Here is a 26,290-nt window from a genome sequence, read left to right as displayed (position 1 = left end):
TGGTACCTGCTTTTTCTTCTTTTGCTTCAGGAAAGCTGCATTGCACAGATCATTGAACCAATCATTATTAAGATCATGGATAGGGCTGCAGCTGGGGTCTGGCATCTGGATCTGGTACTCTAAGTGTGTCCACAATCCTTTTCTTCTTCCCACAAGGGGGCTAAAATTGCCCCTCCTGTCAAATACAGTCTGAGAACTTCTACTCACCCTTACTGTTTGTCAGCACACGGCATGCTCTGCAAAATACTGATTTAACTACTAGAAATGCAAAAGTGAGCTGAACACCACTCCTCCACACATAGAGTATATTAATTTTGTTTTCACTGGAGATTGACAGCTGCAGAGAGGCTGAGGTTGTTGGGGACTATTCCTTCACTTTTGTGTCTTCCTTTTTTGCAGCTTGCCTTTCCCTGATATGTATTCCTGAAGAGTGTAAAACTAGCTTAGTCGTGTGTCAGTCCATCCTTTTATTCCTAGCCTTCTTCAGAGACACCCTGTGTGTCTCTGTGTAAGTAGTATCTTGGGAAAAAAAGACAACATCTTGAATTATTTATTTTCTAAGAAATTATATTTTTAAAGAAAATCTTGAAAGATACATATTTTTTAAACTTAGTGATCCATAGAGAAAGTCTTTCCAAATACTGTAGTATGGACTGGGGTTTGGGATGGGAGAAATTATTGTGTTTGTTCAAATCATTTAACTATTTTTGTGGGTTTTTTTCTCCATCTACACTAAAAAGCTTTATGGTTCTTAACTTATTAATACCACTGAGAAACTTCTTTCGGGATCAGAAATTCCCTCAATCTGCTCAATGGGAGCCTCAGTTCAACAAATAAGGCAGCAAGTATTGCTTAACCTTTACTGCAGTTGCATTCCCTTTCCCCCCAAACAATTAAAAGTGAAAGAAAACTAATTCTGGCAATGAATGAGCGAGACAGCCACTGCATCCTGTTACTTGCGACTCAGAGCAGAGATCACATGTATCTGTTTTGGTATGCTAGAAAGTGTAATTCATTAGGAAGAAAAAAATGTACTAGACTTGAATTCACCGAGAGAATTTACCAGCTGACTGAACACCATATAATATAAACTTAATTTCTTCCTACAGCCAGGATCCAAATCAGAAAATTTAAGGGATACCTTTCAGAGTTACTAGTTCCATAAACATGTCCTGTATACTTATGTTAAGCAGCGTAAATTGGGATTAATCATAAAGCACGTTAAAAATACAAAGTTGGACAGTGTTTTTCTGCTACTGCATGTGAGCATATGGGCTGTATATCTCATTGAATCCCACACAGCAAGGAATGCTGTTGCTGCTTGCCTACTGCTTTTCTTCGCATACATCTCGTATGCAAGTTTTGACATTGTCTTGAAATATCTGTGTTCTGGCTATGTCAGTTAAAACCCATCCAGGATTTGTTTCCTTGCTTGCGTGCTCTTTCACCGTTAAGAGTCTGGCTTTTGTCCTTCTCCTGAGCCTGCACAGGATTGCTAGTCTTGGACTAACACCATGAGATCAGTGCTCAAAGAGAAATGAGCACTGTCTGCGAAATATCTTGAGGACAAAGGCTTCACTTTCTGTTTTTTGTTTATGTCAAATTATTTTTCGTCTGACTTAATGATCTGTGAAAGCTCACACTGTATCAGACAAGCACCAAAGCAAGTGCAGAGGGGACAACATGCTAGGAATAGAGCAACAAACTGTCAGACCTCTTCAGGCAGCCTGATCATTCTCCAGTGTATCACAGATTTCCTTCAGTGAAAGGCAGTGTATTATTATCACTATTGACAAAGAAAGATCTTTAAGAATAAGTTTGAAAACAAACGTTACCAAAACAAGAATCAGTTGCAGTGAGGGAATGGGCTGAAGTCTTGTCACACTCTTGGGGTACCTCAACTGAAATACAAGTTCCTGAAAACTAAGGGCGTACATGAGCATCTAATGTTGGGGGGAAAGTGGTGCTGAAATTTGTTTGCCTTTGAGTAGTAAACAAGACAAAATGTTATTAAATATTTAATATTATTTTTATTAGAGGAGGATGTTAATGAAATGCGAAGACTATGGCTGACTGTCTCATTATTCAGTCTTGCTCAAGACTAATTGAACTCTACCTAAAAACTAGTTACTAAATTTTTTCCATATAACACTTTTGCCTAATTACAGTGACTTCAGAAAAGAGCAACATGATTGGGAAGCTAGGGAAATTGCTTCTGAGAAGATTAGAGAAATTAGAATTCATAGCCTGGTGCACAGATGATTATTGAGGGGAAATGATTCTTGAAGTATTAATGGCAGCAAAAATATTCTTCATCATAAAAATGGCTGAAAATGGCTTTAAAATGGCTTAAAAATCCAGCCAGCTCCAAATCATGTTGGTTTAACAGGAGGAAGACATGCAGACGTCTCATTTATGGAATTTGGGTAGGGCCATATGCATGTCAAGAAGCATGTGAAAATTAACTCCTTATGACCCACAAACCCGCTGTGCATAATAGAGTATCTGATTATCTAAGCTGTAAGCATGGATAGTATAGAGGCTGTGGTAAACCCTGCAAAGCTACTGAAGAAGAAAAGATTAGGCTTTAGAAGCCTCTGAGATTCCCAATAGAGTGAACGCTCTGAATGAGAAAAAAAAAATCTCCTTTTCCTTTCAGTGTGGGGATTATATGCATTTGTATCCCAGTATCCTTGTTCATTTCCCTTTGTTGCTACTCCTACAATTTCTCAGCAGTAAACCCATTCACTCTGGGTGAATTTCAGGCCTGAAAAAAAAAAAAAATCTTCAGTGTCCAGAAGCAGGAAGAGATCTGGCCCTAAAAGGTTTATTTTCAAGTGTACTTGGAATTAGATTTAACCCCAAAATTATTGCCCATAAGAATTAATCAAATTGCATAAAATGTAAAACTAGATCACCTGAAAAAGGTTCTGCTCAGGAAAGTAAGTTCTAAAATGTTATTGGAAGGAATGTAAATCACAGAATCAGGGAATGGTTGAGGTGGGAGGGGCCTCTGGAGGTCATCTGCTCCCACAGTCCTGCTCAAGCAGCTCCACCTAGAGCCAGTTGCCCAGCCCTGTGTCCAGATGGCTTCTGAATATCTCTAAGGACACAGACTCCACAGCCTCTCTGGACAACCTGTGCCAGTGTTCGGTCACCCTCACATTAACAAAGTGTTTCCTGATGTTCAGAGGCAACCTCCTATGTTTTAGTTTGTGCCCATTGCCTCTGTTCCTGTCACTGGGCACCACTAAAAAGAGCCTGGCTCCATCTTCTTTGCACCCTGCCTTCAGGTATTGATATATATTGATGAGATCCCCCTGAGCCTTCTCCTCTCCAGGCTGAACACTCACAGCTCTCTCAGTGTTTCCTCATGAGAGAGATGCTCCAGTCCCTTAGACATCTTTGTGGCCCTCTGCTGGACTCTATCCAGTACGTCCATGTCTCCCTTGTACTGAGAACTGGGCACAGTAATCCAGGTGTGGCCTCATCTGACGAGGCATCTTTTCTTGTCAGTGATAAATAAAAAAATAAACAATTACATGCTTCAGAAGCTGTTAATAAATCAAACAATAATATAGAAACAAATTACAGAATCAAATGTTATGGACTAATTGTGAATATTACATAATTCTGAGTGGTAACCACATGTTGCAGATCTGTAGTCAAATCTGTGCATAGGTTATGTATAGTCCAAGTCTTATTACATACACCTAAAGGACAAGATTGTGATTACAGCGGTTTTTTAGTTATGTTTCTTGAATGTGCTGTAGCCATGTAAGATGGGTTCATTTATTGTAGCTCATCTTTATAGGACAGAAACACTCATCTTTTTACAAGTACATCAAATGTAGAAATACGTCAGCCGCTTCAGACTTCATTTATAATACTTTCTTGTTGCTATGGAAAAATACAGTGCTTTACCTTTCTAAAAGCCAAGAAGAGAAATAGAACATTTATTGTACATGGGTTATTTCATTTCAGTGGAAGGTGCATCACAAGAAAAGGGCTGCACATAGCAATGTTCTTATGATCATGTTTAATAATACATTTTTTCCTTTAGTTTAGTTGCTAACCATTCATTGAACCATAGGGAGCCAGACACACTGGTTTTGAAATAGAGGTGTTGCACAAGATAGGTTGAGGATTTTAAATTGATAGATTGTTGGTTTGGAGGTTGGGATGGTGAATATTCCTGTTGGTTACTAGAATGTTAGCTTTTATTACTAGCATACACGGTTCGTTTGTTTTCTCATTCATCACAGCAGAAAACACCTGTCACTTTCTTTAGAAACTCATCTGAAGTCCTCTAACTGCACAGTTTTGTCCATAAAAACATAGCGTCCTAGAAGTATCAGCAAGCATAAGTGGATGCGTTCTTAATTTGGCTAACAGAAAATGACTGAATATGGAGATGTGCATGCTGTTACTCTGTCCCAGCATTTCTACCAGCTTGATCTGTAGGCCTCCCAGTAGTTCCTTTTTTGCATAAATAGAATAGTTGATAATGTTGTCCACTTGCTTCAATATATAATTACAAAAATAGTAGTAAAATAAGAAAATCAGCAGGTCAGACACTGCTATTACCATGTTCTTTCCAAATGTGAAAAGACTGAAGAAGAGGAGGGTCATGCAGGAAAAAAATTATATTTTTTTACAAGCAGGAAAAGCACGTCTTATGTATAATGTTAGTCAGAGGAATAATTACTCAGATGATACCTCAAAAGGAGGGCTGGGAATTAAAGATGTACAGATGAGGCATGCCTTGGGCTTGAGCTTTCTTAAAAATACTCTTTGCAGTCCCATTCAGGTAGTTCAATGGCCAGATGAACAATAATCATTTAATTTTAGAGCCAATCTACAGCAAGCTTTTTTGGGGCGAGTTTACTTTTACTGATGATTCTCTGCTGGTTAGGTTAACCCAGTCTGAGCTTTGTGATAACACAGCTGTGTTATAGCTAATAAAGTAGTTGGGTTTGACTGGCCCCTAGTAATTCCTTTATACTGCACTTTTGTGTAGACGTACATTTATGCTTACAAACTTGGTAGTGGCAATTCCTGCTGCTCAAGATCAAGTATGATTCAATATAAAAAGAAAAACAGGTCTGTAGGCTGAAGACATAGTCACATAATTTAGAGATAATTTCATTTGTCAAGCAAGCCAGCGGGCTTTGCAGTAAAACAAAACAGAATTTGATTACTTACTGTTACTAAATGTAATTTAACCTTGTTTAGGAAAGAGATAGCATCTCCGTAATGCTTTGCTAAAGCTTAATAAATAAAATGCTACTGTTACTCCCATGGCCATGCCATTTAATTTACAATCCACTTGCGCACTAGCTATTTTAAGCATAATTGTATAACATCCTGTATCAATTAATTTTATAAAAAAATGAAACCACCTGTAGCTGTTATGTCATGGGTAGTTGGTAATGGTTGTCTTGTGAGATTCTTTTCAACTCTTGTTTTCATATCAGTAATGGCAGCAGTCCTTTCATTTAGAAGAAAGCAAGAACAAAAGCTTTTTAGAAGCAAGTGAGAGTCAGAAGGTGAAAATGAAGAGGAAAAAAAAGTAATAAAATCCTGTATCATAGCCTAGAACCAGACTACTAAAATGAGGAAATCAACTTTATACAGCTATAGCTGCAATATTATTTTAGTGTAATTTATTTCTGAGACCAAACCTTCAAAAGCTTGAATATCATGTTTTCTCCCTTGATTACAAACCAGTGAATCTTATCTTGCCTGTACAGGTGTTGAATTTTTTCTTTCTCAGCCTATATTCACTTACAGTCATTAAAGATCTTGGGCACTTAGTGTAAATATTAAAGATGATATATGAAGCCTGACAAATTTAATCTTGGGTAATTACACTCTACCTAGCTCTTCTAACTAGCAAAAGTTTCCCTGCAATTTCAGTAGGATAAGTAATCTGCTAGTGCAATATTGTGGTCTTCAGTAGCTGTAGCACTGATGAGACAACGTGAATCCACGCATTACTCTAATTTTTTTAAGCATTTTATGAAAATTACAAAGTGTTTTGTGATTAGCTGTAGCAGCCTACATAGGAGGTGTTACATTCAAAAAATATGGATTCTTTTACTCTGAGAATAATTCTTGAAAGGATATGCATAAATTAGTTGCTTTTCCTGATTCTCGGGATGCTTTCTAGTGGATGTAGTTTTCTTCTGCACATCAAAGATAGAATCTTTTCTGTGTAGAAAACTGTAGATTATTGCCCTGTGAACAGATTTCTTACTGGCTAACTAATAGGAGAATTACGTTCATTATCCACCGGATAACTTTCCTAACAAGCTCAGATCTAGCATGAACAAGAAGCTGAAGATTAGCAGTTCATTTGACCTGTACCTAGGTGCCCTTTCTGTGTTTGACAGTTTCTTTCTCTTCTGGCTGACTGACATTTCCCTCTGGAAGAAGAGACTATAGAAAGAAGGGCAGCTAATTAATAGTTCCAAATTTTGTTGCTATTTCTAACTCATCAGCAGTTTCCCTTTTCAGCTACATTGGGGGAAAATATCAAATAGAGTCTAATGAACTATTACTGCTAGCCAATTAAGACTTTTTTCCCCCCCCTGTAAATTAGTTACAACACTGGGCAGATTTCATCACTTAGGAAAGCAGTATAATTCAAGTCAATTAATGAATAATAATACATTCTTGCCTTGAAAACTGTTCAATTTTGATGAGCCCCATTCTGCATTAGGCAACAGCAAATCAAGAATGTCTGCACAGAAAAGAAATGAAAATCATTGTAAGTATGATGAGTTTTCTCTTTGAGAAAAGCCTGAGAAGGCTGATACTGCTTACAAGCAGATGTTAAAAATAAAATATAGTGGAAAGACATAAAACACTTCGATGTATTTGGGGTCAGGTAGGTATTCATATTTCTCTACTCTCATCTACAAATTCAGAAGAAATTGAAAAGAGGAAGAGTTTATAAATTACAGTGAAAACTTCTTGCGAGCATTAAAATAAAATAAGTAAAATAAAAATTCTTTATGAAAACTAAAGCAATTAAAAGAAAAATACACACTTCATTTTACTGTGATAATTACAGTGACAGGTTGTAGTTAAAAACTAAGAGTTTACTGGAATTAAACTAGTTTACCAATTTATGTAAAAGAAGTATGATAATACCAGATAATTTTGAAAGAACTGTGTAATCATATAAAATTACAGGGAAATTCTATACCCTAATACATTAATCACACAATTATTATTCAGCTATTTTTAGGATTTCAAAATTATTTATTCCTTAATTGTTTGATTCATAGTATCCTACACGTTACTCTCAAGCATGTGCTACTTCTTGTAATGTGTTAAATTAGGTGGAATATTTTTTGTTTTGAAGTGGCAGTTCTCTGCTTTTAGTCAACTTCAAAATTATTAAAATTCAATTTCCCATATCTAAGCTTTATAAATAACATTTCTGAGTATTTTTTTCTTCTTCCAAGAAGTAGGGGAAAATTGTAGGTATTCTACAAGCATACAGCAATCAGATGTAAAATTTACTTAGTATGTAATACACTGTCATATGTAAGGTGTCTTTTTTATATAAATTGCATTCCATACGTAAATCATTCTATTTGCAATGGTTAGAGTAACCAGTAATTACTTGGGATTGTTTGTGACAAAATGTAAGGACTCCAGAATGGGATTGTTCTTGTAGGCCCCACTAATTTTGTCAGATCTACTCTGTCCAGTTCAGAACTCACTTAGGAGTTCTTCCTAGAGTGAGTTCCAGAGACAAGGTATATCTCCTACAGCACCTCAACACAGGTTTCTTTTGTCTATTTACTTAGGAGAGAAAAACTTGTGCTTCTTTTTATGCTTGCACAGCTAATCACCAGGGGGAAGGAACCAGCAGGAGCAGGTCCACGGCCAGTAACTCCTTCACTCTGTCTTTTGAGGAACACCATGCCTTGCCATGCATCTGCACCTGCTGCAGCCTTACGCTGCAGCGTATACTCCCCTTACTTTGTGGAGGGGCAAATCAGCCTAATGCTGTATTTTTGTATGGATATTTATTGCTAATTCAGGAGTGGTCTGTGTTGAGTTTAATACTAACATGGTTATGCTTTCCCATAATTCATGGTTCAGTAAGCCCACAGGGTGAGAGCACCTGAGTTTCCAGCAAACAGTAAAGATTCTGCTTCAAATCTTTATGAAGAGGAATTTACAGCCATTGGAAGATGCACTGTTTAGATGGGATAGCTTCCTAACTGTACTGACACTTTTTTTTTTCCCCGTACAACCTATTGAAGAATCACAAGAAAGTTTATGGAAACTTAAGTATATTACTAAATCACCACTAGAATGCATTGCAATGTTGAAAATGGAAGCAGGAATTAGGGAAAGACAACGAGCCAGAGCAATGCTTGGATACAAGCTGTCAGCCCCTGGTTTCAGTGCTTCATGTAAAGGATGGTGTTTTCTTTTGTATCCTGGGAGTGGCATTATTGAAAAATTCATTTTCTTTGAACAGCTTTTAAAATTTGCTTGTAGTATCAATACAGGCACTCCATAAGGACATCTCACAGAAGTATTTATTTTGAAATAATTGAACAAAATACAAAGTGAGAGAGAGAAATTACACTTGACTATGAATTTAGGAAGGGATCAGTGTATAAAGAAGTGCCTTATATATAACTGAATATTATTATCTCCTTGTTCAAGATTGATTTCATTTTCAAATGCTTTAAGGCATGGAATTTTTTTGATTGAACCACTTCCAGAAGAATTCACCTCTGTAAGTGACACTCTTGTTTGAATCTGTTGCATGGTGTATTAAAGGAAACATTTCATACATCACTTCCTTTTCCTTTCCACATAGCTTCTTATCCTTACTGCGTTACTTTTCAGAGCTAAGACTTGGAGATTCACAAAGTCTGTATGTAGTTCCCCTAACTTAGAGAACTATCATGAGAAACAACAGGAAAAGTCTACTTCTTTTTTTTTAAGGAAGTAATCTTTGAAGACAGTAATCAGTTACATTAATTTTGACTGCATGTTCTCAAGTTAATTTTTTTCTTTGAAAATTCTTCTGTAACTCATCATGCTGCGCAGGTAGAATTGGCCCCTAAAACTCATAAAATTCATAATCTCTGTCCCTTTGTTTTTTTTTCAGAAGGGGTCCAGGTCTCTTCTCTTGTGTGAAAGCAGAAAACAAAACACTGGTTATGGCCGAGACTACTTCTCGCTGGGTGACTTTCTGCATGTGGGTTGGCACATTTAGTGGTGGAGTAGGGCCTCTGATCCCAAGAGTGGGCACCTCAAGAACACAGGGTAGACTGGAGCTACTGCATGAAAGGAGAATGTAGACTGACAGATTTCTCCATTTTAATAGTTTCCCTGATACTGTTTAACAATAAGCAAGGCCTCTTTCACTGTTACACTGTGATTGTTTGCATTATATTAGGATTATTGTTTCTGTAATGCCTGTAAAACAATACAGGTCAAAGTTCCTATCCTGGGATAACATTAAGCCTTGAAATATTGTGAATATTTGGCCATACTTCATCATTTGAGAAGAAGAAGAAAAATTTGAGAAAAAGATAGTTAGGAATAAACTCAAGGAGAAAATAAAAGTCAGAGATGAGAAAGAGTTAAGATGAACATGTCAGAGCCTTAAAAGGAAGTGATGATATGGAAAACGTTAATTTTCTTTTAAAAGGAATAGAACTTAACATGAAAATATATTGAATAATTATTTTTCAATATGAGACAAAGCTAATGACATATTTGAAAGGTGCAAGTGTGGGATAGTGTATTTGGTTGATTTATTTTTATTGTGCTTTCCTCTTAGACACCATTTTAGCTCTACAGGTTAATAAGGAAAGGAACTGACATTCAGATTCAGAGCATTTATAAATAATACAGAACTCATGACATTCTAGTATTAAATACCCAGAAGAGCAAAATCAAAGACTATTGTTGCTTATATATTGCCTACATATAACCTAAAATTAACTGAAGTACACATGTGATTTTTTGAATGAACAGAAATATGCAGATTCTAGAGTCCTGCCTATATGGAAAAATCTGTGACTTTATTTATTGTAATTCAATACAGACAACTTTCAAAGAAAAACAAAAAAAGCTGATAGTAAGTTGGAGATTACATTTTTCTTTCTCTACCTGGTAGTCCATAAACAATAGATTGTTATTATGCTTATTTAAAATTATAATGACCTTGTGAACAAAAATAAAAGTTTCTGAGCTTCTTGTAAGTTAGTAAAAATTTTTTCTAATGGAAAGAGTTAAGCAACCTGAGTGGTCGATATCGGACATCATTTATGAGATTGTTTTTAGTGTTAGGTCATATGTTTTTCTTTAGTAATAAGGGTGTCTACACTTTTTTTTTTGACACTTCACTTTATTCTAGTGCCATGTATACCAGTGGACAGGATTTAGTTAAATTATTAGGATGGGCACAAGAACAAGCATTTAGGCCTAAACTTATACTATTTACGCATGTGCATAAATATTCTTCAGAGCCTATTCATCACACTGGGTATCCTCTTGGTAATTGCATTAATAAACACCGGACAATTAATTTTATACAGGCTATCCAATAAATCAGCTGGGATCATAAGCCTCTTTTCTTTTTCCCCTGATGTGCAGCCTGGCAAGATCTTCCCAGGAGCTGCGGAAAATACCTAATCCCCATTTATACATCAGAGTTTGAGGTTCAGCACTTCTAGGTTCACGTCCTTAGACAGAAAAAGCACTGTTTTCTTTCTCAATCAATAAATAATACATTCTTCCTGGCTATGGAACGGGGCTTTGGGCAGTGCAGGTCTCCTTGACAGCACTGTATTTTGCTATCTGGAGGCACCGATCGTGCTGATGTGTATTTCTTTAATTTCCATTCTCATTTCCACTGAAGATTCTAATTAGATTCTGATGATGTTTAAGAAGAGGAAGGGACAGTGTTTCTCTGAACATTATTCTTTCTAATGAAGAGGGCAGTAGTATTCTGATGTGCAGCATTTAGCACACGTGAAAGCAGATGTCTGCCTTTACCAAACTATCATTTGTCAAACTTAACAGAAATTGTGCTAGGAGAAGCTGGTGAAGGGCTGCGAAGCTGGGGGAGCATCACAAAGCCCGGGTCTGGGAGCGCCAGAGCGCAGAGTGCTGATAGCAGCATGCTCCCTAGTGCGAGTTTCCAGGGAGAGTTTCTTCTTGGCACTGACACAGCCAAGTCTCCAGCTCCGACACAGATGTTCCTCCAGCAGCTCTGAAGTAACGCTGCTCGCCGGATTCAATGTCATACCCAGGGCTTCCTGGTCCATCCCAACCTTCTAAGAGGACTCGCTACTGATGAAATCAAATGCTCAGAGAAGCATGAGATGCAGGGCTTTATCTAAGATTTCGTCTCAGCTAGAGTGGCTGGTGAATTGCCACAGCTCAGTACAGTGCTGCTTTACACCACTGCAACTTTCTTCAAAGCAAACTCTTGGTAAAATCCTCTGATTTCCCTCTGATTGCGAACTGGTGTGAAGACTGGAATGATTTGCCTGTTGGAAGAATGTTGACTCTCGAGTGGGAGTCAGAGGGACTGCAAACAGTGGGTATTGTTGTGATTATATTTGCATCTCTGAAGCTGCTTCATTTGCTGGGACTGATTGATTTTTCAGAAGGTAAAGTGGTCACTCGCAGTTTGTGCTGTTTGTAGGTGTGGTGTCTGTTCTGCTAAAATAGACTTAAAGAGCATCAGGTATAACAGCTGTGAAATTAAAAGGCTTGAAAAGTGAAAATAACATTCAGACTAAAAATCTGTTTACTTCTGCTGGTTTTACTTTGTTATTTTAAAACAGAAGTAGACCCTAGCGTAAGATTTTTATTTTACGACAAATTTCCAAGTGTCTGTGAGTGGATGTTTATTAGAAAGACTGAAAACAGTGAACATAACGCCTGTCAGTTGCCTTTGAAAGCTGTTCACTGCTACAAAACTTCATAGATTAAGTGGATTTTAGTTCAGTTCATGTTTATAACACGCTTTTCTCTTCTGATTTACAATGCAATTAGAGTTTCGTTATGTGTCAGTATCTGTGTTTTAAAAATCTGTTTCATAGCTAAATGCAAAACACTTACTACAGTATAAGCTTTAGGATCAAGTCTGCTTGACACCTTTCAAAAAAAGGCATAGATACCAACATTCAATGTGGGTATTTTAAAATAATATATAATGAATATATGTTTTAAAATTCCTCTTTGCTTGCTCAGATTCCTGTCTGCTCTCTACTGTATGGGTCATATCATTTCATCTCCTCTCAAAGAGGGCTTCACATTAATTTTAATAGGATTTTTATTCCTATACAAAGTGAGTTTTTTTCACATTTTATAGAAATAGGCTATTTCAGTTCAGTTATTAATGAGATCTTTTGCTGTCAACTTTTCAACTTTTTAACAAAATGTCTTGTGTGGACTGCTGTAGTAAACAAAAGCTATTTACACACTGAAGCCCTTGCTCAAAAAATACTTGCTTTGGTCAGTATGTTTGTACATGTGAACCCAAACCAATACTTTTTGCTGTGTAACTGCTTTCTGTCAGAATCACACAGCCAAGGAGAGCACTTCAGTTTTCTGAAACATTAACTGTTCATGATGGAATAGGATCTTTGATGGATGTAGATTCACATCATCACCTCATAAAATTGTTCAGTGTGCTGATAAAATGTGAAATCTTTAACACAGCACTTTTATGGTTACTGAACTATTGAAATAAATAATTTAAAAAACTGTATGTGGTCAGAATGTATAACATTTGCTGAATTACTATATGATGTATTGGTTGCAGAATTATAAAATTACTTTTTGAATTCTAAACAAATAAGTAATTTTCCTCTCATAACAGTACTCACTTTTGGGTTTTTTTATGCTCTGAATGTGTAGCATTTTTAACATCCAAAAAATCCTCTTACTTAAATATGTGCTAGCTTCAACATTATAACACACAGTAACAGATAGGAAAAAAAAAAGTTTAAAATGCAATATTGTTTTTTTAGCAGGTGTATGGTTACATCCCTTTCTTGATTTCTCACTGAAATATATTGCCATTAACTCTGTGGGAAAATTTCGACTATATGAAATCACCTTTAAAAAAAAAAAATCCCCCCAGTAGAAGTTATACTGATTTTAATATAAATAATAAGTTCAAGACAATATATCAGTTGAAGTATAACTTTTTGTTTTAATGCGCCCATTAGTGCCATGGCATTTCCTCACATGATAATGTGATAATTTCACTCAAAAGTATCTAGCAACATAAACCTAATGTCTACGTGTAAAAAGGGTAAACATTATAAAGTACAGTGGATATACTTATAACATCTGCAGTGTGAATAGCTCCAGTGACTCCAGGGATTTCTAGTTCCCCTAAGGCTGTGCTATTTAACTCTTCCATCTTTGGGCACTGTCATCACCATTAAACAAGAATTCTGCCCCAAAAGATTTAGGAATACTTTATAAGGTATTCAGAACTAATGGTTTGTTGTTCTCCTACTGAATGCAAGGACAGATTTTCTCTTGGTATAGAAGGAAGACCATGTTTGAATGACCAATGTTGATCCTGAAACAAAAAATGAGCAATGAGCCCTCTCCATCTACCCTGTGGAGTCAAGTCAATGAAACAAATCTGTTTCCATAGCTAGGCTTTCTGATATCTTAACATGCTTGTCTTAATATTCCCGATATATTGATTTATTTTGAAAAGATCACTGAAAAGATAGGGCAGCATGCTTGTCCCGATGTTTGCCAATAAAGGTCAGAGAAGACAGCTAAATGACAAATCCTTAGTTGCTAACTTGTTAAAGTCTACTGAATTTAGTGAGGTTGTTATGTTATGGCAGTTTCTAGCAGAAGAGCTATTTGTCTAATCCCAAACCAAGAGTCAGCAGCAGAAATGGGACCAGAACTAAAATGATCCTTAAAAGCACCATGGACTGAGTAATCATAGTGTCTCCATCCTTCCAGTTCACTTTTCCTCTCTTTCCACAGAAGTGTAGAGGCACCTTCAGCTTCACTACTCCTTAATTTGCTTGTACTGTGAAACTGCAACAGCTTGTTTATTGGTTATTTTTATAGTAATTTATAATGAGGTATAAAATACCCTCCATCATGCATTCCAGGCACTTTCACTATTATTTTTAAAAAGAACAGTGTTAAAACAATACTACACTTGAAGAAAAATTTCTTCTTTAACACAGATACTGGAAGTGTACTACCCAGTACGGCTTCTTCGCCATACAGCCCTCTCTCCTGCAAAAATGGACTTTCAACTGAACAAGCAAAAAGATGGGTCACTCACTGTGCCATGATGGACAACCACCCTTCTTTACTTTACATAGCAAAGGAGTTATGGTGATGAAGAGTTTGACTTGCCCTCACTCCTCCATGGGAAAGTAGGAGAATCCAGGCAATCTGCTTAGTTTTATTACAGTGTTCAACCTTCATCAGGACAGGGAACCTGATTTGATCCTGTGTCCCAGGCTAGGGGCTATGCTATTCAACTTCATCCATCCTCCACTTTCCAATAAGCAGGAAAGAGAGACCAGAATGAGGAGAAAGCTGGCTTCACTGGAGCCAGCAAGCTATTTCAGTTATAAGGACAAAATTGAATCAATACCACTTTTACTAAGAGAATGAAACTCTCCTTTCCCTCTCCTTCCATTACTTTGAAAGTGGTTTGACGCTGATCAATATCTTCCCTCCAGCTTCCTTCCCTGAAACTTTTGCTGCTGGGCAACTTCCCTCCAAAGCTTTTGTTGCTCAGCTGGAAGAGGAGGAGAGGAGGGTGATCAGAACTGAAGCAAAGGATCAGAGCAGTAAAGTAGCAGTACCAGGCTTAAAGGGAATTCATCCACCAGAAACCTGAAGGGCAGAGATGGTAAAATGAAGGATTCACTTTGCATCTTTGTGTCCAGAGTATCTGTCAAGCCATAGCTATACAGAGAGTTTATGCAAATATGTGTGAGCAACTTTGTAAACACCGGGGAACTGCATAAATCAACGTCTTTAAAAGGACAAACTTTGTGCTTCTTCCTTCATCATGCATTGATTATGTTTTGAATTATAACACCTCATACAGAAATGTTTTTTCTTTTGCTTGTGAATATGATCAACCAATGTTGCAATCTATTTTAGGTCCTGCTATTCCTCCCCTTTTCCTTCCACTAATCTCTAACAGTTTCCAGAGCTTGTTATTATCTTCGAAATGCTTATTCAGATATAAATTTCATGTCTGACATATGCATGTCCCACGAAATCAAAATCTTTTGGCTAGTAGGACCCACTGGTCTCTACATGTCTTTCAACTCAATAGGCCATCAAGGCTACATAGGAATATTTGATCCTTAGTTTCTCTTACTGTGATGCAAAGCAAAGAGCAGTTCACTTACAGTTATCAATAAACATATTTGGCTGCAAAGGCAGCTTTGACACTAAATAGAATAATTTGTTGCTTTGACTAGAATTTGGAAATTGGGGAAGGGGTGTATTTTCTTTAAATAGAGGTAGCTTTCTGTCTTAGGATATATCTCTTCTGTGCAGGTACAGAAAGACCAGTTTTTTTCTTTCTAATCTAATTTGGATGGACAGAAGCCACCTCCAGTCCAGAAGTCATGTTAGTTCATTTGAGTTGATTTTTCTGTCATACTAATATGCTAAAATGTGCCTCTTCTGTGGCTCAGATACTTAAAAGCACAGAGAAGATAAGGCTAGGTCTGTCTGCAATCATATGTGTTAACATGTTGTTAGTTACTCTTATGGCTTAGCAAAACCAGTAAGGTTTAAAATATTGTCTCGAGTGCAGTATGACTCTCACCCTTAGAAATGGTATGGGGAAAGACATATTGCTGAGAAATTCTCTTGCTTCATATTTTTCTAAGAAAAAGAACTCCCAAGGGAGTTTTCTTCTTGTCTACAAGTGGTTGATAAGAATTATCTGAATTTCGATGTCCTACTTGTGTGCTGGTGGCTGTGCTACAATTCCAGCTTCCAACAGACTCTGCTGTGGTGCTCTCTCTCCTGTATCACCTCTCTCAGACAAATGGGATGCATTAAAAGTAAGGAATATACCACACAGCAGTATATATCCCCTTGCCCTTTCCCAGCAACTGCTTACAACACCTGATTAGGATCTGCTATCAATGAGATGTTCGATTTTCACATGGTGAAACGTCCATTTTCTACTTGTCTTTTTTTCTTCTCCAGAGACACTTGTAGGATTGAGAGAACTACTTTCTTCTGAGTAAGCCAGTATCACCTGCCTCAAAAAATTCTGTTCATGGATACTGATATCCCAGTGCCAATTCATTCCATCAAGGTACATAGAAATGTTAAGTTTCCTGTGATCATCAGTGAATATTTCACAACAGAAATGACAACCAATAATTCCTTCAGCATCAAATATATTACCACCTGTGCCCATAGACAGTTTAATTTCTGAATATGGCTAGATGAAAGGTGTTGAGGTTCATACATTATCTTTCCAGAAGCATAACTCTTCCCCTCAGAGGTGAAAAAAATAGATTTCCTTTTTTCTTTGAGTCTTTCCCCAACCCTCTTTGTAAATCTTGACAGAGATTGTGGTTTCCAGGTCACTATAGAAAAGTCAGTTTATGGAATCATCTGTAGATTGCACAGCAGATAATAGTTATTTCAGACCAAATGCAAAACTGCATTAAGTTACTGCTTTAAGTCCAGTCTTAAATTGGTGTAAAAATTGAGATGCAATTTTCAATGAGAATATGCTCATTTATAATCACAGACTCACAGAATCACAGAATGTTAGGGATTGGAAGGGACCTCGAAAGATCATCTAGTCCAATCCCCCTGCTGGAGCAGGATTACCTAGATCATATCACACAGGAACGCGTCCAGGCGGGTTTTGAATGTCTCCAGAGAAGGAGACTCCACAACCTCTCTGGGCAGCCCGTTCTAGTGTTCAGTTACCCTCACTGTAAAGAAGTTTTTCCTCATATTTATGTGGAACCTCCTGTGTTCCAGCTTGCACCCGTTGCCCCTTGTCCTGTCAATGGATGTCACTGAGAAGAGCCTGGCTCCATCCTCATGACACTTGCCCTTTACACATTTATAAACATTAATGAGGTCACCCCTCAGTCTCCTCTTCTCCAAGCTAAAGAGGACGTGTCTGCTTGCACAAGTATGTTTCTTTATGCTTATGTCGGGTGCAAGACAAGCTGAAACATGCTGAAATGTACTGAAACTTGTGACCATCTGTTACATCTAGCTCAGGGTTGTTGAAGATACTCTATTTACTCTTCACCCTGCCTCAAAAACTAGGCTCTTCCAGGCTTAGGAGAATGATTTTGTTTGGGAAGCACCATCTTGACTAACCTCCTTATGTAAGAAGAGTATAATCTTAACATAGTTATATTGAAACTGAAGATTTTGTTTTGTTTTGCTTTTACTTTTGTGGCTTTCCTACCTGGACCTAATGATAAGATTCAAATATGATACAACTGTAATGTGTTTCAGAAACAAAGAGGGGCAAAATCATCCTTTCATGTCAAAAACAGGGAAATAATGCATCAGCCTAAACATTTACTTTTGCCAAACTATGAATTAAATGGGACACTTTACATAAGAGTTTTAAGGAAAACCTTATTGTCTTACAGAGATATTTCATCAGCTACTTCCCATGGACTTCTCCGGGGCATTTTAACATCCAGACCATCTGAATCACTGAGGAATAGGTCATTTTTACATCCATACCAGTCTGGATTCGAAGTTTAGATACTGCTGCATGAAAAGTGGAGAGTAATATTTAAGAGATGTTAAAAATACTGGTATAAACTAGGAAGACTTCTGTAAGGACAACTTATGTGCTGTCTCTTCACGTGAAAGCTCACAGAAGGATCAGGCATTATGAATTTTCTGGACTGCTTAGATAAAACTTACTATACACTCACTCACTATGCTAAAACTTTACTCGCTGGGTCAAGATGGCACAGTATATTTGCATCCTAATGTAGGGAGGGTTCCTTTTGGCCACACTGTTCTGCAAGAATCCTACCCCTCAGTCACTGTATCCTTCACTTGGACATTTAGCTTCCTAGTCCTGACTTTTTTTTTTTCAAGAAAACGTTCTTAGTGACAGTCATTTTAGCCTGAGGGAATGACTATTTGCAAGCAGGTAGGGCAACTTCTCCTTATATTCATCTTTGCAAAGCCATAGTTACTTTTGAGCAACATTTGAACTTTCTTCAAGAGCTGCTGAGTATTCATCTTAAGCAGATCATTCATCCAAAGTTGTCTGTGTGTTTACCACTTCTGTCTCCATACTAGATCAGATGCCCCTTTCTCAGGACCATTTTACTGTCATTGTTTAAGTACATTGTGAATACCTGTGTTGAGTACAAACATTTGAGAAGCAACTGGAGTATATTTGAATTAGCACTCAGAGAAGAAAAATGGAGCGCTAGGTTTTATCAGGATGTACTGCGTGTATGAACTATGACCAACACTCCATCTGACTATTACAGAATGCTAAAATAAATTGATTCTTTATCAACTAAGGAAATCAGAAGATGAAGGAAAGATCACGCAGAAAGCACTCAGTATTCAATCATAACAGCCATTGATGGCCAAAATTACATAACTTTTGAAAGGAAAGGAGGTATTTTCTCCCAACATATAGAGAAAAATACCCCAAATAAAGGTAAGTAACATATTTGATACCTGTAGCAAAGTATGCATCTAACCAGTATGCAACCTAGAGCATGGATACCAAGAGCTTCCTACAGTATGCCCTGCTTGTGCATTTGCCCTCTGCACTCTGACACTGCTTCAGGCTCAGGCTGATTTTAAAATGTAGCTCCACATAAACTAATTCATTTTAAGATGACGGAGATTTGGTATGACAAAATACACTTCTGAAAAATAACTACACTTGGTCATCTGACTATAGGTGAGGAGACAAAAGCATTGCCTAATCACTAATGTACTTTAGGGCTGAGAATCTAGAAGGCTTTACTGTTAGAATATGGTGTTGCCTAAAGTGACATTATAGAACAAGATTAAATATGCGCAATGATGGAATGACTGATCAAAAAAACCATCCATAATATGCATTGATGTAGAAATAATATAGTCACCTTTGGTCTCTTGAATTCTTAAATTATTTGTTCCATGTTTGATGCAGTTTGTGACCAGAATTCTTTAACTTTTGATATTAATGAGACATGGGAGATACTCAGTAAATTTTTTAGGGATTTATGTATTCGGATTACATGCAGACCTATATGAAAAATCAAGATTTACAAAGCAGTTGAATCTGTTCCATGTAATGCGAAAATAATAATGTAATTTAAAGCCACTAGGCTATAATTTCATTGTCTAGTATGCATTTTAGCTCGTAATAAAAATTCTTATGGAATTACCTTTGGGAAAAATTGCAAAAGCAGCTATAAAGCTGATTTTGTAGTCTCATCTGGACACTTAATGCTGTATAACTGCTTCATGTTACTATAGCAGTATAAAGAAACACAAATCTGGGGCATCTCTCTTACAAGGAAAGGCTGAGAGGGCTGGGTCTGTGTAGCCTGGAGAAGAGAAGACTGAGGGGGGGGATCTTATCAGTACTTACAAATACCTTGGGGGCAGGTGTCAAAAGGATGGGGCCAGAGTCTTCTCGGTGGACCCTAGCAACAGGATAAGGGGCAATGGGCACAAACTGAAACATGGGAAGTTCCATCTAAATATGAGAAAAAATTTCTTTATTTTGAGGGTGACAGAGCACTGGAACAGGCTGCCCAAGGAGGTTGTGGAGTCTCCTCTGGAGATATTCAAAACCCGCCTGGACACGACCCTGTGCAAAGTGCTCTAGGGGAACCTGCTTTGGCAGGGGGTTGGACTAGATGATCTCCAGAGGCCCCTTCCAACCCCAACCATTCTGTGATTCTGTGAAATCAGGCTGTTCCGTTTACAGAAATGTAATATGCACTTCCAAAGTCTGGTCTCTATGAACTTTTAGAAATACCCTAACGATAGTTTGAGTGCATGTGTGTATGCATGTGTGTACATTTGTTGAAGAAAGAGAAATAATCTAAAATTAAGACTTTGTGTACCAAATTTTAACACTAAGTAACTTTTAATGGCTATAGTATTCCAAGGGGACAACTGTAAAATGGAAGGTCTGACGTAGGTGCAAGTAGGTCACTTTTAATGTTAAAAAAAATTTTTTTTAAATTGTCATTACTGATCAATTTATTATTAGTCTGTGAAATATGTTACTGCTGAATAGTCTGTATTTCCATATTAAAATGGCAGGCTGTTGTGAAGATTGATTATTTTATATTTGCTTGTAAGGAAATGGATGGATTCCATATGTGCATTTGCCTGATTTTTGTATACGTATATAGATGAACAGACCTTGAATATTTCTGATAGACGTCTCCCCATATTTTGAGTGTAATTTATTTTCAGCCTTCCACTAATCACTCAAGAAAGAATACGTTATGTCATGAACCAAATCATTGTTCAGACAACAGGGCTTTCGAAAGTTAGAAGGATATTGATCAAATTTCACTGAAATGAATCAAATCAAAATGAAGCGCAACAGTTCAGTGACTGTTTCATGATGTTGCCAAAGATAGTTCGTTCCTTGCAAATAAAACTGCTGGGTTTGGAGTGGGGGAGATAAATTAGAGGAATTAAAGAAGAGAAGGGATTAGTAAGGGGAGAAGGTGGAAAAAAAAGTCTAGTTTGCTTAGTAATCACCAAGAGAATAAGTAGTGAGGTAAGGAAGATCTCAAAATAAATTTAAAATAAAATAGAATAATTAGGAAGGTAAATAGAAAGGTTCATGAGATTCAGTGAATTAGATTTTTATATGTTTTATAATTATCCTTAGACTATTGACTAATCTGCATGCAGCCTCTCCCTGTATTTCTTCTGTAGTTTCAGTTGTTTATAAGGTACTTAATTATTTCTGTCAGACAGGTACCAATTATCAGCGACTTCAATTACATAATTAGAAGAATCACAATTAAATAGTAAGAAAGCTGGGTTGGCATTCAGGAACCCTTATTATGATTCCTTTCCTTTGTAATGTTAGGAAATCTTCTAGAAAATGGTGAAAATTATACGAGTTAACTTACTGGCTTTTCGGATAGTAAATAGGTCAAAAGTTGCTTCAGATGCTAGAGTAGTGAGGCCATATGAGTATTGAGACGCACATCAATAGATCTCTTTTAATCTCACTGTCAAAACTAGAAGCCTGAGTTTGAAACTTGATCGTGGTGAGCGACAGTTTTAAATATCTTCAACTTGTTGAGACTTTTTAAACAAAAAAGGGACTCTGAATCCAACCAGAAATGTGTTGGCATCAGTCAATACCCAAGACTTTATTTTTAACTATGAATAGTATCTACTTTCATGTTGAGAAAGTGGGTAGTCTCATCTCAGATTCCAATAAAAAGCTATTTTAAAATAAATTACAGTAAGATTTTTACAGTGGCATAGCAAGTATCTTCTGTTGTACTCCTACATACTTTCTTCAGCTATAAATGCTTCATATTACCTATTCTTTTTAACACAAACCTTGGTGTTTCTTCTTTGTTTATTATGAACAATGTAATTTATTTGAACTCACACATATATATGTATAGGGAGGAATACACTCCTTTATGAGATATATATATAGCTCATAGAATGCATATATAAACATATGCAATGAGATATATATGGAAAATAATTTTATATTTTAATTGATGGTGTATTAAGTGCAAGTAGATGGATTTGCAGTATTTCACAGACCACAAATTAAAAAAAATCTTTGCTGATTTGTTTTTCCTTTGAAATATTTCAAAATACAGACCCTATTTCTCAATCTCTTAGTTATGTGAATAGTCTTCTAATACAACATATTTGTAAAATGAATACACTTTTACTTTCAGCACAAGATGCTATTTTGTTATTAAAGTGTGGAGATTTTCTATAGGATTCTGTTTTCCCAAATATAAGAAATAGGATTCATTTTAATTTAAACTTGTAAAATAAATTCTAAATAATAACTTGAAGGAAAATATTTTGTAGTTTGACACTGCAGATAGACTCTTCCTTGTTATATTTCAATAATGTCGCACTGAAAATAAATGTTTCTTTGTTATATTTCAATAATAAGTAATATGATTTACATTGCTGAAAAAAATATTTTTATTTCCAGTTCTTTCTCCCTCTGGGCAATTTTATATCCTCATTACTGAAGTCACTAAATGGAACCCAATCAATTAACTCACAATAATTGTTTTGGGATTGGATTCAGACCCTGATCCTCAGATATATCAGAAAACTGTAACTTTTTTACTTGCTTTTCTCAGAAGAACAAGTGTAATGTATTGTACTATATAAAATCCAGCTGATTTCTTCAGAGGTTATATGTGTCCATCACTTTATTCTCTCAGCAGAATATTGTGCACAAAATAGCACATTCCAAATATAGCAATCAACACAAAAGTATAGGCTGTTTTTATAAAAGTAGAGAACCTCAAAGTAATACCAATAAATGGATGCTTCACTGTATACACATATATTACCATGAATTTGTGCTTCTAGCTTTTTCCAAATGGAGAAGAAATTGCTGAAAACATTGTTATTAAAAGCTTTTATTCAGATCTCTTTTACCTGTGCCAGGTTAAACATGCATCTCATGGATGAACACTTGAATAGAAGTGCCTGAAAAGTCATAATTAAGTAAAATCCTTAGTAGCAAATTCTTTCTTTTATGAATTTTACTAAATTGTGCTATTTTCTATTATTTGTATATCCAGAGATAGTAGTTGCGTCCATTGTGTTGGTTATTATTTTAAAAATAAGAGAGTTTCTGCCCAAATGCTTTACAGTTCAAGGGCTGTTTCTATTTGTACCGCTTCCGGAACAGCCAGCGAGGAGGCGGGTGAGTCAGGGAGCAGCAAACTCATTTCTAGTTCTCTGTGTCTGAGAAGGAACAAGTAGCAGCAGGTCAATATTTATGCCAGCTCACCTTTTCTTCACTCTGCATGGCATCCTAATCGGGGACATCCGATGGAAGGGAGAGAGAGGAGAGTCAGTGCAGTGCTTACATGAATAGAAAGCAGGACAGGACGAGTCCAATCTAACATTCGTATGCAACAACATGCAAAGGCAAGTGGAGATTTTCTTTTCCACAAAAAAATAGGCCACAGTCAGGCCCAGAAGCATTGCAATGGAAGCACATTTTGAATGCAGTTTTTAAGGAGGGCTTATAGAACTATCATGGGTTAATTCATTAAGAGAGTTGAACACCTAAGGAACTGCAAGGTAGGAATCACCTTGGGTTTGTTAAGGACTTGATGATGTTAGAAGTCTTTTAAGAGTAGATAAGATGGAAGGACAGTTACAACAGACTTCACAGGCTCAGGGCAATCAAGCTATAGCTCTTGTTCATTTTTGCTCTTCTACTAAATGTATGTGTCTGTGCACACGTATATATGGCCATGCAGACAAAAAACAGAAGGAACTCGGGGCAGGGGGAACAACATTAAAAAAATTAAACTGTTTAGGGTTTTCTGTTGTTGCCATTTTCCCAGAGGAGTATAGTTATTCTTGTTTACTGTGTTGGATGATAAATGAACATTTGCAAAACAACTGCTTTCAAACAAAGGAGCCTATCGTTGGCAATGTGGGAATATAAATAAAGATGCTCTGGTTTTTAGAAGTGTTGAACTGTGCGAATTGTGGCAGATTTCAGAAGAAACTTTTCTGAAAATCAGGCCACCTGAATTCAAATTCCTAGATATTGATCTTTATGACCCAGTTGAGACACTTACATTTGAAAATGTGGTTTAAGCACTAGTGGTTCTTCACATGCTATTTATCCTCACCAGAAAATCTTTTTCCTTTTTGATTATTTTTAGAACTTTTAAGTTGTATGATCAGTCTCTTCAGTGAGATGAATCCAGGCAGATCTAAAGCGTGCCCTGGTACTTAATTTATCCAGGTTTTTGTGGTTTAGTATGGAGGACTGTAGTGGACTCAGATGGCCAGGAAGCTGCCTGGAAACTGCATTATAGTACTTCACACTGAGAAAACAGTTTTTATAGACTTGTTTTTTTGAATAATCTCGCTCATTCTTATTTCAATAAAGTCTAGTCTTACCCTGCAGGCAGTAAGAAGCATTATTTAACACCAAGTGATTCACAGTGTATTACTACTGTACTACACAGTTGCACATTTCTGAGAAAAAATGAACTTAATAATAGTTTTATTACTTTAAGCCTATTATAATTGAATTCATAAATTAGAGCATTGCTTCTGCTTTGGAGTGTGTTTGACAGTGGTTAAGAGAGTCTAATTCTAAAAATGAATGGAAAAAAAAATGTGTTGTCTCCACTTGGTTATTTTAAAAGATAAGTGATATCATTCATATTTTCTATTGCTTTCTTTGCAGTTGTGGTCTTCTTGCTAAATATTTCTCTGTGTTGAAATCTTTGTTCCTAAAAAATTATATAGAGGATTTTTGCTATAAGTCTTTCTAGCTCATTATGAAAAGGAGGAAGGAAGAATAAGTTAAGTTAGAATTGAGGTTTTGTTTATTTTCCTTTAGCAGTTATGGAGAGAAACTGAAAATGCAAACTTTTCACAGAACTAAAACTCAGGAATTCATGGGGTGGTAGGAATGTGAATTGACAGAATATGTTCAAGTGTCACCTGATTTAATGTTTTCTGATTATCTTATTTAATATCTGTTTTAATATTTGATAAATATTTTACATTTAAATCACGTTTTTCATTCTCAAAACTTGCAAGAATAGCAGAAAAAAAAAAGGAGGAAATGAAATAAATTTATTTCAGATCTCTGGGTTCCTGTCCTAAATGTATTCCTTTAATAGAAGTTTATCCTCTAGTCATCCTGAGTAGCTAGCACTTTTCAAGACGAGACTATGGAAGGTTTAAAAGCAGACAAAAGTACCAAACTCTCTTTAAGCTGGGTTTCAGAAAAATTCAGTAGTGGGCACTTCCTAATGGAGAACATTTATTTGAAAACTCACCTCTTCTGAAATTTTCATCCATATCTGTCTGCCTAAGTTTAATAGTAGGATGGAAAGCTCTTTGAAAATAATTATGCTAAGTTTGTATAGAAGTTAAGCCACAGAGAACTGTTTAAGATCTCAAAGTCATAAGCTGGATTTCTATAGTTCCTGAACTTCACGTTCTTCAATAAAGACCTGAATTACACTCTGATTTTTCATACAGCTGTATATGTGTATGGCTGCTCTCGCACATTTTTTTTCCGATCAACTTCTTGTTTCTGAAACATTGCTTTACGATGACAACCTGAGCAATTTATATGTATAGTAATTTCACTACAATTAAAATGAGCTCTTGACTGGTGTGCTTTGGGGAAATCATTAATCTACCTTAAATTACCATATCTTTGAGTGTGGCAATGTCCATGGGTTACATGAAATAAATCACGTAACATGATATTTTTAAAAAATTAAGGGAGGCATATTCTGTGAGTAATGAAGAATGCAAATGTACCACATATTTACTTTCTGTAGTACTATGATTACATTTTGCAATAGATGTTGTGGTTTTCTAAGGAACTATCTCTTCCTGCAGATATAATTTTTATTTTAGTTGCAAATTTCTCCTACCCTCCAAAATGCTACTATGTGATCATAGTTTCAGCTAGCAATCAGCTGCTTCAGCTTGTTTTGTGGAAGATCAGCTGACAGTAAACGCCCAATAACTATATTCCATATAATGTCTGTCAGTTCTTCATATGCTCAACACCAATCAGGCATTTGTCATTCAACAGCAGGATAGAAGATGGAAAGTATCTCTTAAAGTGCTATTTTAAATTAGAATTGAAAGCTTAGATATTTTTCTTCAGTCACTACAGCTGTCATTCTGCGGTTCTTAGAAATGCCATGTTTGTCAATTGCAAATGATAGGAGGATGGGAACAACCTCTGAGTAGCTTAGTGATATCTTCTTTCTTGTCCTCCTTGTAAAGTAACACATTAAAGGCCATACTAAAGTGAGAGTTAAAATTAATTTTAAAAAATGCATTTCCTGATGTCATGGTAGCACACAGGGTTTTAATTTAATCAATAAATAGAAGCAGCATTTTTTGATGCTACGTGTTTTAATTTGTTTCCTTACCCTCCTCAAAGTAGTAGGACATTAAAAAATAAATAGCAAAAATTAATTCAAAGGTTTGTGATTTACAGCTGTTCCTGGAAGGAACAGATTCATGAGAAGGACTGGGCTGGGAT

General features: G+C 36.4%; 1 protein-coding gene across 4 annotated transcripts in view; it reads left to right on the top strand.

Annotated features, from left to right (window-relative positions):
* The window catches only part of KCNIP4 (potassium voltage-gated channel interacting protein 4), a 395,018-nt gene that overhangs the window by 259,045 nt on the left and 109,683 nt on the right, over positions 1 to 26,290 (top strand). For 2 of the 4 annotated variants that reach the window (XM_068403234.1, XM_068403233.1), the window contains exon 1: positions 11,555 to 11,666. The exons of the other annotated variants lie outside the window; for them this stretch is intronic. In XM_068403234.1, the coding sequence (XP_068259335.1) occupies positions 11,555 to 11,666 (112 nt within the window). Of the gene's footprint in view, positions 1 to 11,554; positions 11,667 to 26,290 lie in introns of those variants that run through there. 4 annotated transcript variants of the gene reach the window in all.

The sequence above is a fragment of the Nyctibius grandis genome, chromosome 6, assembly GCF_013368605.1.
Source record: "Nyctibius grandis isolate bNycGra1 chromosome 6, bNycGra1.pri, whole genome shotgun sequence".
Taxonomy (NCBI): domain Eukaryota; kingdom Metazoa; phylum Chordata; class Aves; order Nyctibiiformes; family Nyctibiidae; genus Nyctibius; species Nyctibius grandis.
This window is presented reverse-complemented; position numbering and strand designations above follow the sequence as displayed.